General features: G+C 41.5%; 1 protein-coding gene across 1 annotated transcript; it reads left to right on the top strand.

The window, feature by feature from the left end:
* The first annotated feature begins 9936 nt into the window (after positions 1-9936).
* On the top strand, positions 9937-11435 carry LOC542349 (phytase). Its single transcript, NM_001111927.2, is given in 2 exon segments — positions 9937-9982; positions 10114-11435. A coding segment is annotated over 1 exon segment (1164 nt). The 5' UTR covers positions 9937-9982; positions 10114-10131; the 3' UTR covers positions 11296-11435.
* Positions 11436-13382: the final 1947 nt, after the last annotated feature.

Below are 13382 nucleotides of genomic sequence, written 5' to 3'. Positions count from 1 at the left end.
TTTTATTTTTTTCTCTTCCGTGTTATGTGCTATTGGGGCTTGGAGTTTTAGGAGGCATAACCTCAGTGAAGCAATAGAACTTTTCTTGACTTTTACGCTGGGGTCGGGAGCAGATATGAGAGCGGGTTTGGGCCATAGATCTTGATCCGTTGGATGGGAGCCCTCTATCTCCCCCAACCCTAGCCGACCTCCCCCTCCCCCCTTTTGTTTGCAGTCGCCCCCCTCTCTCTTGTCCCCTTTGGCCGCCGCCCCCCTCCCTCTCCTCCTTCCCCAAGTTCTTGCAGCCGCCCCCTCCCAAGTTCTTGCAGCTGCCCATCACACAACCCTAGCCGCCACCCCCCACCTCCTCCTCTCCAAGGTGCATCCCCTTCCCATTTGGATCTTCTTCGTGTTGGTGCAAGCATTCAATTAGAGTTTTGGTGGGAGAAAGAAGGAAGGAGGGAAGGAAGAACTCAAGGTGATCTTGTGGTTATCAATGTACTTGTGCTGCAATTCATTTGGTTATACGTTCACCTATCACTACCGGAATCACATTCTTTGCCGAGTTTCTATTTTACACTCGGCAAAGAACACTCGGCAAATATTTTATCGGCAAAGAGTTCTTTGCCGAGTACTTTTTTCGGACACTCGGCAAAGACTTTGCCAAGTGTCGAAAAGCACTCGGCAAAGAAAAACACTCGGCAAATTAAGAATCGAAAAAAATAGCAAAACATCTTTTTAAATTATAAGAACAGCTCTCCAACCCTACCTATTACCTTACCCATTGCCCTATCATTTTTCACTATTATTTTTAATCAAAGTTCCGGTAGTGTATGCGATTCGGTAGAGGTGCTCTCCAGAATTTTGTTGGTGGATGAACATCAGTAGTATTATTAGTTTCTGCAGATTTTTCGAGGGTAATTAGTGGTAATCATTGTGAAAATCATGTAGAGCTTTGTCATATCTTTCCAAAGAGTACTTATGCGCTCGATTCGGAGGTATATTTTAGGAGATATCGCTTTTTGAACCCAACTAGGTTGCTGTCCAAAAACTGACGCAGGGTGTATCTTGTGGGCTGTTTGGGGCCATTTAGATGTTGGAATTTAATTATCATTTGAATACAAAACTTGTGGGGAATTTTATGTAGATGCTTCTGGAGTTTTAGTTTGATATCACTGCTGTCATAATTTTAAAGATATGAAATTGTCAAGTAGCGCCGCTGCAGTTTGGTGGGTAATAGGGAGAATTGTCGCTCACGACGGGTTTGGAATTGTGCGTAGGTGCGGTGTTGTTTATGTGCGTTTGTTATGTGGATTTGTGTACTAAGAAGTGTGTCAAAAACAGGTGGTGGACTTCCAGATCGTACTTAGGGCTTTGTCCAAATTCTCGGTGAAGGCAAGTAAAATAGTGATGGTTTATACCGTTGGTCGATTTATGTGTCCTGTACTTGATTCATATCCATGTCAAATGTGTTCATCCTCGTATTCCATTTTGAGAATTGTTGCTTGAAGTTATTCATGTTCTACTATTTACATATGTTGAGGGTGTTATTCGAGTATGTTACACGTGTTGATTATTATTTTGAAGTAGTGGAAGTATATATTTAACACATGTTAGATGAGACAGTCTCATGTTGGTGTCATGCATAGTGCATCCATAATCTTTTGCATGGAAGTTTCATCGCGATCATATGGTCCGATCGTTCCGGTACAATGAGCATCATACGTTGTCCGAGGAGGGGTATGATGCAGCTTCATATCCTTAGAGGTATGAAGGCAGAAGTCATTATTGCATTTGTAGCCATGTGCACTCATGGGTAAAACGTGGAACCTGTCATGGTTATATTGATATTGTAGATCTCCTCTTTGTGATTCTTTTCGCGGAACTAGGTATTTGATACCTAATATACTTGCTGCATTTTAATACTTAAGAAGGGAGTCGTGAACTTCGTGGTTGGTAAAAACACGGTTTGTTTACGTTGTCCAATTGTTGTTTGATCATTTTACTTGCTGAGATGTGTCATCTCACTCTTGCATTATTTTGATGCAGGCATTGAACTTTGCTTTGGAAAAGGAGGGAAGTAGAAGCACGGTCACCACACCTCTAAATAATTATACCACTCCTTAGTAATGATTTTTAAACAGGGATTTCGGGTTAGGGATGTTGATTATTCTGAAGTAGTGTGTGGGGCGGTTGGCCGGGCGAGGGGTGCGTGCACAGGCACGAGGGGTGCGGGCCTCGGGGCGGGTGAAGTCATGGTAGTGTTTTGGTCTACATGTCACTAGCAAAATATGGTAATAAGTCAGCGACATCTTTATTTTATGTGTCTCTAATATGATCTGGTTAGTGACATTGTATATATAAACATGTCACTGACTTTAGACGTGAAATCTATTTAGTGACGTGTTTATATAAATATGTCACTGGCTTTAGACGTCATACCTATTTAGTGACGTGTATATATAAATGTATAACATGCCTCGAACATCATATATGTTTAGTGTCATGTATTTAAATACACGTCACTAATACATATACATTAGTGTCGTGTATATATAAATGCGTCACTGGCTTCAACCTTTGTGGCGCAGTTAAAATTCGATTTTTTTCGAACGACCTTAAATGAAAAAACCACAAAAATGAAAGTTGTGTATCTTGAAAAGTTATGAACTTTGTAGTTGACAAGGTTTTGATTTGAAATCATCTTGTCATAGAAAAATATGTTTGAAGTTTTAAATTTTAAAATCAAATTGACCTTGGATGATGAAACTACCAAAATAAAATTTGTAGGTCTCAAAACGTTACGCAAGTTTGTAGTTGAAAAGTTTTTTTTGAATTTATTTAGTGCCTGAAATAACCAATTTACATTTGGCCTGTCATAATATGTGATGAACGAAAACGTAATATATACATAAATGAGTTGGTGATGTAGGGGTAGGTGAGGTCCTTCATTACTAGAAGGTTTTGGGTTCGAATTCCAGGATCAGCAAAGTGGTTCTATTAGTGATGTCATTTTACGCGTCACTTAATCAATTCAATTATAGACATAAAATATGATACATGTTTTACACGTGTCACTCATAAAAACATGTCACTAAAGATATGTTTTTGACGTAGTGGAAAGCCCCAAGACGAAGGCGTTTGGAACTTGAAGCTAAGGGGCCGAATGCATGAAAGATGTGGCATGCTGGGACACACCTAGTCCTGTCAGCCTCCTCCATGGGTATAGTGTCTTGCGTAATTAGGCATAGGGTAACATTGTTCAGTAATTACCCTATTGTATAGTATAGTCCAAGAATGTAGCAGGTAACTAGGGGTACGAACGTACTTAGATCCCCGGTCTCCTGGTTATCCTATAAATACCTTGTCTTAGGGCTAGATGGGATACGATGGATAAGACATTTGGGATCCCATGTCATTTGTTTTGTCGTGTACTGTTTGTCTGACCTACTCCTAATTGCTTGGCCCCCTCGAGTCCAAACCCAACATATGGCGCAAGTGCTTGGGCCCATCGAGTCCGAACCCAACATTTGGCGCTATTGTGCTTGCTATGAAGACTAATCACATGATGGCTCCCAAAAAGAACACGCGATCCAATACCACCCTAGCTGAGCTGATGGAGACAGTCTCCACAAAAACCATAAGAGGTCCAAAGTCACCTTTACCAACCAATACCAGACGATTAAAGAAGGTCATCCACGCCGCCGCTACTAAACCTGCAACTCGAAGACACCTTCCCCCTCACCATAAAGAGCCAGTCGACTCCACCCCTGAGCAAAGCGTTCGCACCTGCAGCTTGGAGATCCCGGTCCACACTCAGTTCAACACCAAAATCCACTTGTACCAACCAAGAGTCATCTAATTGGTTTAGAAACCAGTCATATGTCTTGCTTCCAGTCAACAACATCTCCAATCCTTGAGAGTTTGAAACCTACCAAGAAACTGAAGCCATCAGTGTGAACATTGAATATCATTTGTTACTCAAAAGTCTTTGATCCAAGAATGAAAACCTTGAGAAGCAAAAAGAAGCCTTGGTAGCCAGAAAACATTGCGGTGAGATCCATGATGAGATACTATAATTGATTCAAGAGGAGAAATAGAGACTATGCTCCATACAACAATAAATAGATGACCTCCAGCAACACGACGACACCTTTCAGCCTTCACCAATCACAAGAACGCAACATGACTGTAAGGAAAATGGACCTTGGCCCATTTGATTAAATGATTTTGGTGTTAGATGATCAACATAACATGTGGACTAATATGTTTGGTAGTGTTTATGTTTATAGTTCACAGGATGCGAAGTGGTTTTGGACTAAGGCATTGAGGGAGCAACACCTCAAAGAAGACATTGGAAGGCTTATCGAGGACATACCAACATCAAGCAAAGTCCAAGACACAAGACAAGAAAAGCCCAAGCGAAGAAACTTGAAGAATTGAGGATTGGGCTATTTCTGGGTGCATCGAACCAGGAACCGGTTTGAGTGCGCAAAGAACGGAACCTCAGCACCTTGTGCCTGCTAGCGCAATGGACCAGTCTGGTGAGACAACGGTAGCACGTCGGACCAAGTATGTAGAGAGTGTACTCTTCGACATCCTGAGCCTGGCACACCAGACTAATTCGATGAGGCACTGGTGACACGTCGGACGAACGGCTTAACTGTCGACAACGACTAGCTGCAATGGACATTTGATGTGCCAGGCACATGTCCAGTTTGGCACTGCACCAAACCTCTAGCGAGGCTCATTGAATCTATTAGAGAAGCAACAACTAGCTGACATGGAAGCGAACCAGACTAGTCCGGTGTAATACAGATGGCACACTGGACCAGCCCGATGAGTCATAGAAAAGTCTGCCACCTTCCAACGGCTCTTTTGGGCTTGGGCTTTATATACACCCAACCAACCGACCATTTGAGAGTGTGGAGAGATGAGCAACAATTCCATTGAGTTGAGATACCATTCCAATACTCCATACACCCAAGTGTTTAACAGAATCACTTGGTGATTAGCATAGGTGCTTTATGAAGTGCTTAGGATAGTTAGCCAGTTTCATAGCGCTTGCTCTAGGTTAAGTCCAAGTTGTTTGAGTGAGGTTAGACAACCCTCAACACCCTTGGCTCTTGCATGAGTTTTTGTATTAGTATCGTGTGGGCCGAGAGTCTTATGTGACCACATCAACTGCGCTTGTGATGTGGATGTCACCATGTACTGAAGGAGACGAGGCTCATGATGTTTTGTTCAGAAGCTCGATAGTGAAGACAATAGAGAGCATTCAAGAGATGCTGAAGCGAAGCACCAGTTGCGTGTGGAGAAGGCTTGCAGCTATCTACGAAGTTACTTATCCGAGGTGCTTGGCCTTTTCATGGGCTTCCCTTTACGTAGGAGCACCAACAGGGATTAGTAAGAACCTTCAGTAGTTCTTGATACATCAGTAAAAATACCAGCGCGTCAACGAGAGTTTGCATTTCTACCCTACTTAAGCTTCCACATTTACATTGTTACCTTTGGTTATATGCTTTACCTTTCGTCGCTTAGTATATAGGCTAGTTTGGTAAGTTCGGAACCTAGGTTGCACATCTCTGACTTGCGGTAGAAATAACAACACTAAGACAAAAACTTAGTTGCACCACCTTGTTTGGTTATCCACATAGGTTTTGTTTAAGAGAATAATTATTAGCCTAGTTTAGAGTGTGAGAAATAGAAGTCCTAATTCACCGCCCCTATTAGGCATCCACATTCCTTTCAATTGGTATCGAAGCCAAAGGCTCATTAGGAACCTTTTTTTGCTTAACCGTTATTGAGCCAACACTAGACCGAGAGAGAAGGGATGGATACCCATAGGCCATCTCACTTTGATGGCATTGTCTTTACCTATTAGAGTGTCAGAATGGCTTGTTACCTAAATGTTGTTGTCGTAGGCTTTTGGAGGGTCACTCGCAATGGGATGAAAAAGGAATTCATTTGAATGCTATAGTCAAAATTGCTTGTATGGATCTCTTAGCATGGAAATTTTAAATCTATTATTTACTTTGAAAACTGCTAATGAGATATGGCTAAAATTGCATGAGCTCCATGATGGCACAACCAATGCTCATGAGCAGAAACATTGACTAGCCTTAAATTATTACAATTCTTTATAATGAAAGACAATGAGATTGTTAGGTATATGTATTATTGTTTGAATCTTATTGTTAATGAGCTCAATTCTGTTGGAATTAATAAGCTAGATGTTGTGAACATTATGAGGAAGATCAACTCCCTTCTACCACAACAAAAATATGGGAGCATCATCACCATCCTTAACAACTTGGAGGATTTGAGTCAAATGACCCCGACATTATTAATCGACAAGATTGTGGCATTTGAAATGTCACAAAAGATGGGTCAAAAAGACCCTACTTCATCAAGTCCATATGCTTTTTCATGTGATGAACACAAAGGATGAAAGGCAAGAAGAAGGGGGAATGCTCAAGTTCCTCAAATGAAGAGGAAGAATCTGAAGAAGAACATGATGATGAAGAAGAAGATGGCGATGAAGAAGAAGATGATCAACCATCTACATCATCTTCCACGGATGAAGAAACAATCCGACTAGTAAAAAAGGTAATGGGGATGATTCACGGTTAATTTAATGGGTGTGCCCCTATAAGTCAAGAATATTCTCTTTAACATTGACAGGAAAGAACAGAGAGGGAGAGAGAGAGATAATGCTTCGCATGTGGGGAGAAGGACCACATTCAGGATAATTGCCCAAATAAAGTCGCACCCAAGAAGAGAAGGAGCAAAGGCACATCCCTCACAACAATCAAGACTTGGCATGATTCTTCAAGTGAAGATGAACCTGCAAGGAGCTGCAGCCATTGCTCTTTATCACGGTCATCTCACAAATGCCTTATGGCAAGAGGTAACCCAAATGACTCATCTTCTAGCGAGTGTGATTGTAAGTGCATCTAGCTCTTCTGTAGGTTTTGGTGAATTGAATCACAACATAATTAAAGGACTAACAAGTTTGCTAAGTGTTGAACAGGAAAATGAGTATATTGAATACACTTGAATAATGTATTATGGGTAATATACAAAGATTCAACAAAAGTCAAACTTGATGATATTCTATTAAAGAATGAATCAAGAGTGCATAAGTGAGGAAATGCCAAGCAAAGTTCAAATGACAAAGGAGTTAGTGTACAATGGATATTACATGGTCTCTACATTGGTTTGCTTGTGTGGACAAATATTCGAAAAACACTATGCATTGATTTGATTAAGCTAGGAATATGAAGAAAGAGATTGAAGTGAATGCAAGGAAGTGTCAAGATAAAATGAACATGATATAAGGAATCATGAATTGGCTTGACTGTCATATTGATGTTGGTCCATATATGTTTCTATGAGAATTAAACTGAAGCTCGATTGATCTTGATACTCATATCTAGATGACATTGAAGCAAGGATCATAATATTGAAGAAATGGTTTTTCAATGGATGCTCAATATGATATGACTTGAGGATGGCTTGATAGGGTGAAGATAGCATGGAAAGGGTTTCGATGTTCTATGTGAAGGTGAAGATTAAGAGACGGCTTGAGGACCAAGGTAGCATGGCTAAGGTGAAGAAGAGAGTACTTGCATTGAGTCGAGGTACTAATCAAGTTATGAGGAGTCATATTATGTTGAGGATCAAATCATTAGTGGAAGTGACTTGAAGACATGAATGGAACTCATATGTGCTGAAATGGTTCAAGTCACATGCTCAATGTGTGTTTGCTTGAAGAGATGAGACAAAAATGATTGCAACCTCTAATGAAGTGATATTGAGAAGAAATGGTATATGAAGATATTAAAGACTCAAGTGGTTAAAACATTTGTATTCTCTTGATCTTGAGTATTGGTATGTGGTGCTATAAAGGGGATACAATACGAATCATAAAAAAGTATCAAGTGCTCAAACTAACCGAACCTCGAATGCTAACATGAGAGAAACACATAGCACAACAGTTTAACTTTCTAGTCTTTGGGCTTGTTCTTCACTTGGTTGGATAGCACCCGAAAACAAGCTTTCTGAAAAAGTCCAATCACTAAAATTGAGTTCAGAGTAAAAACTTATGGCATTTTTCGTGAAGCTGGTTGTGCAGCGGCAATGCGACACGGATGAGCGGCAGCATAGGGCCTGTATAGCCCCAAACAGCTAGTTTTAACCCCAACGACTAGTTTTGGTTGGGGTTATATTTACACATCCCACGCCCTGGGGTCCTGCTGGTGTCTAGAATAGTTCAAACTCATCCCAAACCATATTTAAGCCCTCTCTAATTCCTCTATTTATGGGAGCGTGTGACTAGTGTTTGATTACGGTTAAAGAACTGATTAAGAGCTAGAGAGCAGATCTAGAGCAAGACAACCTTGAGCACTTGTCAGGCTTCGTCAACATTCATTGCACACTCATTACTCTTGGAGGGGAAGCCTCCTCAACGGCTAGGCGTCCCCCGGTGATCTCCCATGCTTGTTGTGAACCGCAGGAAAGTCTGTAATTACCCCATATCTTAGTGAAAAAACCAGCTCAGTATTTTGGTGGTGAGTTGAAACAGACTCCTTTTAGCTTCCTCAACAACATGGACTTAGACATAGCCTGACACACTCTTATTTTGGATATCTCTACTCCTTTAAAGCACCAGTTTCTTGTGTCGTGTGTCACGTGCGAAACTTGTTAGTCTGTTGCTCTCCCTTGCATCTTGCCTGACCATGGACCCAATAGGTTGTTATACCATAGATAGGCCATGATAGACTACCCAACGAGCTCAACCCGATAGGAAGCCACACACAACGCAACACTCTCACATAGTACCACCTCGCTAGCGGAAGGGAACGAGCGATCGAGCGAGCTATAAAAATGTTCAGTCTGTTTGTCATGCCTGGCGTGGCCATAATTATTCTTAGGGTATGTTAGATTACTTTAGTCTCGGTATTAAAGTTTAGTCATTACTCTGTTTGGTTTCAGAGATTAAAAATGTTCATAACTCACTAAAAAATTTGTAAGAAGACCAAAATATTCTTTATCATTCTCTCGCCACTACTCTTCTCCCGCGACAACGGAAATAAATAAGGGGCAACCATGAAATTGACATGTTTTAGGGGTTGTTTGAATGCACTAGAGCTAATAGTTAGTCAGCTAAAAATATACTAGTAGAATTAGCTAACTAACAAATAGTTAGCTAACGAGTAGCTAATTTACTAAAAATAGTTAATAGCTAAACTATATATTAGCTATAGGGTGTTTGGATGTCTCTAGCTAATTTTAGCTAACTATTATCTCTAGTGCATTCAAATAACCCCTTAATCCCATTTAGTCACTCGAGGAACTACTATTTCCGGTGTCTTATTATTTATCGTTTTGGATAAGGTTTGAGTAAAACTTATAAATTTTTTACTATAAATAACTATTTTGATATTAGTTTGAAAACCTAATACTTATATGCATAGGTTTGTCTTAAAAAGTACTTTTATAAAAGTATAAATGTAATAAGAGTTTATTTGTATTTTAGGAAAAAACATCGGTCAAAGCTATATATATTTTGGAGACTATATCGTTGTCCTAAACGACAATAAAAAGGCACCGAGAGAGTAGGGACTAAAGCGGTTTAATCTATCCTTTACTGTTATTGTTTGATAATTTATGGATTAATGAGACTAAAATTCTATGACTAATCTTTAGTCCCCAAACTAAACAAACCCTTAGTATGATTGATCCTGGACAGCATACAGACCCATGCTTAACTTGATACAACACCAACAAGACCAGACCCCACCCCCTTCCCTATCAACGGAGGGATGATATATTATTTAAGTGCATGCGCGTGCTGCACGCTGTTATGGACCTATTTGGTAGGACTAGGAGTAGGATATATATCACAAAGTTGTATACCTATAAATAGCTCGCTTTGATCATATGATCTGCTGCCTTATACGAAACATAGCTACTCCTACTACTCAAATCCATCCTTATTGTAAGTGCGGTCTTATAAGCTACTACTAGTTACAAGCTGGTTTATACTTAACTACAAGTAGCAACGATTTGCCTTAGTATATATGGTTCATAATACATAAATATTGGAACTGAGACAATATATATATGCAGGAGCTTAGTGTTTGATCCATGGACTCGGAAGGAGTAGCAGCAAAGGTGGCAGATGAGACTACTAAACCGGCAAGCCAAGAAGACGGCGAGAGCAAGGCCGGGATGACTGATCTGCTGATGCTGACCGACAAGTCGCAGCTGCAGGCGCTAGCGATGCTGCTGCGGAACAACGAGGAGCTCATGATGAGCCAAGCGATCAAGTCGGAGACGGAGCGCGTTGAGTACCTCAAGACGGTGAGCGACTGCTACACGCGGACAATGAAGCTCCTTGACGACTCCATGGCGGCCAGGATCACGTACGAGCGTTCGGGCGGAACGAGGAGCCTCGTCGCCCGGGACATGGACGACTACGTCGTCTACGGCCTCAACGCGTGCTTGCAGAACGTCCGCAACTGCTGCGTGCGTCTGGACGCCATCGACAAGCTGCGGGCGCACTACGACGCCCTCGCCGACGCCGTCGCCGAACCGGCCGCCAACGTCGAGGGCCTCGCCGCGGAGGCGTCCGAGTACAAGGCCGCCATGTGGCAGTACTGCTACAACCAGCGGAGCGCCTCCGCGCGGGCGCACTCCCGCGCCTACTCCCAGGCGCTCAAGCTGGAGGGCATCGACTTCGCCGAGCTTGTGCGGAGGCACCAGCTCCGGCTCGGGTACGGCAGCAAGGGCGAGGAGTTCGAGGACCTGGACGACACCCAGAAGCTGGAGGTGTACAACAGCATCATCGTCGAGTCGGGGCGGGCGGGGCTACCGGTGCGGATGTTCTCGTCGGGCCGCTCTGCCGGTGGCCCTAAGATTGCAGCCACGACGTGGGCGCAGGCGGTGAGCGTCTTCATCATGGCGGCGGGCAACCTGGCGTGGGACGTGTTCACCACGGAGCACGAGGTGGAGGCCATCCTCAAGGGCAGCCTCAACCTCCTGGCGGGGCTAGGGGGCTTCGCCGTGGAGGCCGTCGTCGGCGCGGCTGTCACCAAGGCGGTCGCAAACGTCGGCGCCGGCGTCTTTGCTTGCTCTCTCGCGGGCTTCGTCGTGGGCGCCATAGCCGGGCTGATCTTCATCGGCGTCAGCGGCCTCCTCATTAACCTCATCATCGGCTCCCCTAGGAAGGTGCCTGACATGAGCAAGCTCATGTTCCACACCGCCGTCATGCCCGATGGAATGGCCCTTGCGTATGCGGTATCTCATTAATTACTTATTATCATCGCAGTGACTACCGATGCAACTGCTTCAGATCCTACTGTTGGAACGCGTGTGGAAATAATAAAGGAATAATAATAATTATTATTGTAATAACAATAATTATCATATATTGATAATGATTATATATCAAATAGCTTCTCTCGATTCGTCGTGACACACGTCACATGAGTCCATGGTGTGCCCCGCTTCGCTCGACCCACGACCGGACAGACAATTTTAGCTGAGTGTTAAATTTTTGTCTCGAGTACAAATCCACGGGGCAAAGAAAGGCATCGAGCAAATCGAACATTTATTTAGTGTCAGACACTCGGTAAAGAAATCAAATTTTTGGTGTGAAACACTTAACAAAGAAAAACAATCAGTAAAAAGGTGGTTTAACTAATATCGGATACTTATCAAATAAAAATGCTCGACAAAAAGTGGTTTGGCTAGTGTCACCATCAGCAACTAATACCACCTAACCACCATTCTTTTTGCCGAGTGTCCTACCGCGTCACTCGTCAAAGGAGGCCTCTTTGTTTGGTACCATTTCTAGACTCTAGTTAAATAGGTATTTGCCTAGCGTCAGCTCAGAATAGGAGGCAAAGATGCACTTTGTGTATTATTATCTTCTTTTACACCCAACAAAGTATTTTTTATTTTTTTCTTCTTGCCCTAAAACTTGTTCTGCTATATTCCTATAACACCTAGAACTACATGTTCAGTTTTGGTACATTTCTCAGTGTTTTGTAGATTTAGTAAATTTATTTTATTTAACTGAATTTCTTGAGATAATTCAAATTTGAACGGTAAGTCATTCGTATAATGAAAACATGAATAGAAAACAGATGTTCATGTTACTAAGTATAAGTTGAGGTCGTATACAATAATAGACCAGAAAATTCGAACATTATGTTCACGAAATATCACCATGTACAATTGTTTTTAAATTGTATAAAAAGCAAACGAAGTTTGAAAAATTATAAAACTTTCGGGATGTCATGATATCATAAGTGGAGGCTATAATAAAAGGTTGATAAAGTTTCATTAAAGTTTGACATGTACTATGGTTACCACCTAATCAATCTCCATATGAAACAAATCATGAAACATATTCGTCGATTCTTCGGTTTGTAAACATTCATGAAATCATGTCAACTTTTTATCACAGCCTCCACATATAAACTATCATGATTTTCTAACTTTGTTTGCTTTTTATATAATTTAAAAACGGTTTTTTGGACACTAGGCAAAGAGCTTCTTTGCCAAGTGTTTTTTGGACTCTTGGCAAAGACAATAGTTGGAAACTTTTTGATTTGAAGACATCTTGTCAATGAAAACTATGTCTGAATTTTTTTAAAAATGTAATTCAAAATTTTCAAATGACCTCGAATGAAAAAATCACCAAAATAATAGTTGTAGATCTTGAAAAGTTGTGAAATTTTGTAATTGACAACTTTTTTATTTTAAATCATTGTGTCATGCGAAACTATGTTTGAATTTCAAAATTAGAAATGTTCAAACAAATTTGGATGGAAATCCACAAAATGGAAGTTGTAGGTCTCAAAAAGTTATTTAACTTTGTAGTTCACAATTTTTTAATTTCAAATCATCTTATCATAAAAAAATGTTTGAAATTATCGAATTTGAAATTCAAATTTTGTAAACGACTTAAGATGAAGTAACTATCAAAATGAAATTTATAGATCTCGAAGAGTTATGCAACTTTGTATTTGACAACTTTTACATTTAAATTTATTTAGTGCTTCAAACAATTAATTTACATTTGGTTTGGTATAATATGTGGGGAAGCAAAACATAATATAAACATGTGTTAGATAGTGGAGTGGTAGAGGAGTGTCAGAGAAATGATCCCCGATCCCTGGGACCCGTCGATCAGTGATCGCACTAAGGAAAGAGCTCCTAATCGTTAGAGCTTGTTAGTCAGTCGGAAGAGGCAGGTGCGCCAACCCTGGAAGAACCTGCCCCCAGTCAAACCCCGCGGCACCGAGCCTAGGGCCGGGCGTGGCGGAGCCTAACAAGGGAGGATGGGCATGTCGAAAGGGAACCACTTGAGTGGATCCCGCGCCCGGCTC

Source organism: Zea mays, chromosome 3 (assembly GCF_902167145.1).
Source record: "Zea mays cultivar B73 chromosome 3, Zm-B73-REFERENCE-NAM-5.0, whole genome shotgun sequence".
Lineage (NCBI taxonomy): Eukaryota > Viridiplantae > Streptophyta > Magnoliopsida > Poales > Poaceae > Zea > Zea mays.
This window is presented reverse-complemented; position numbering and strand designations above follow the sequence as displayed.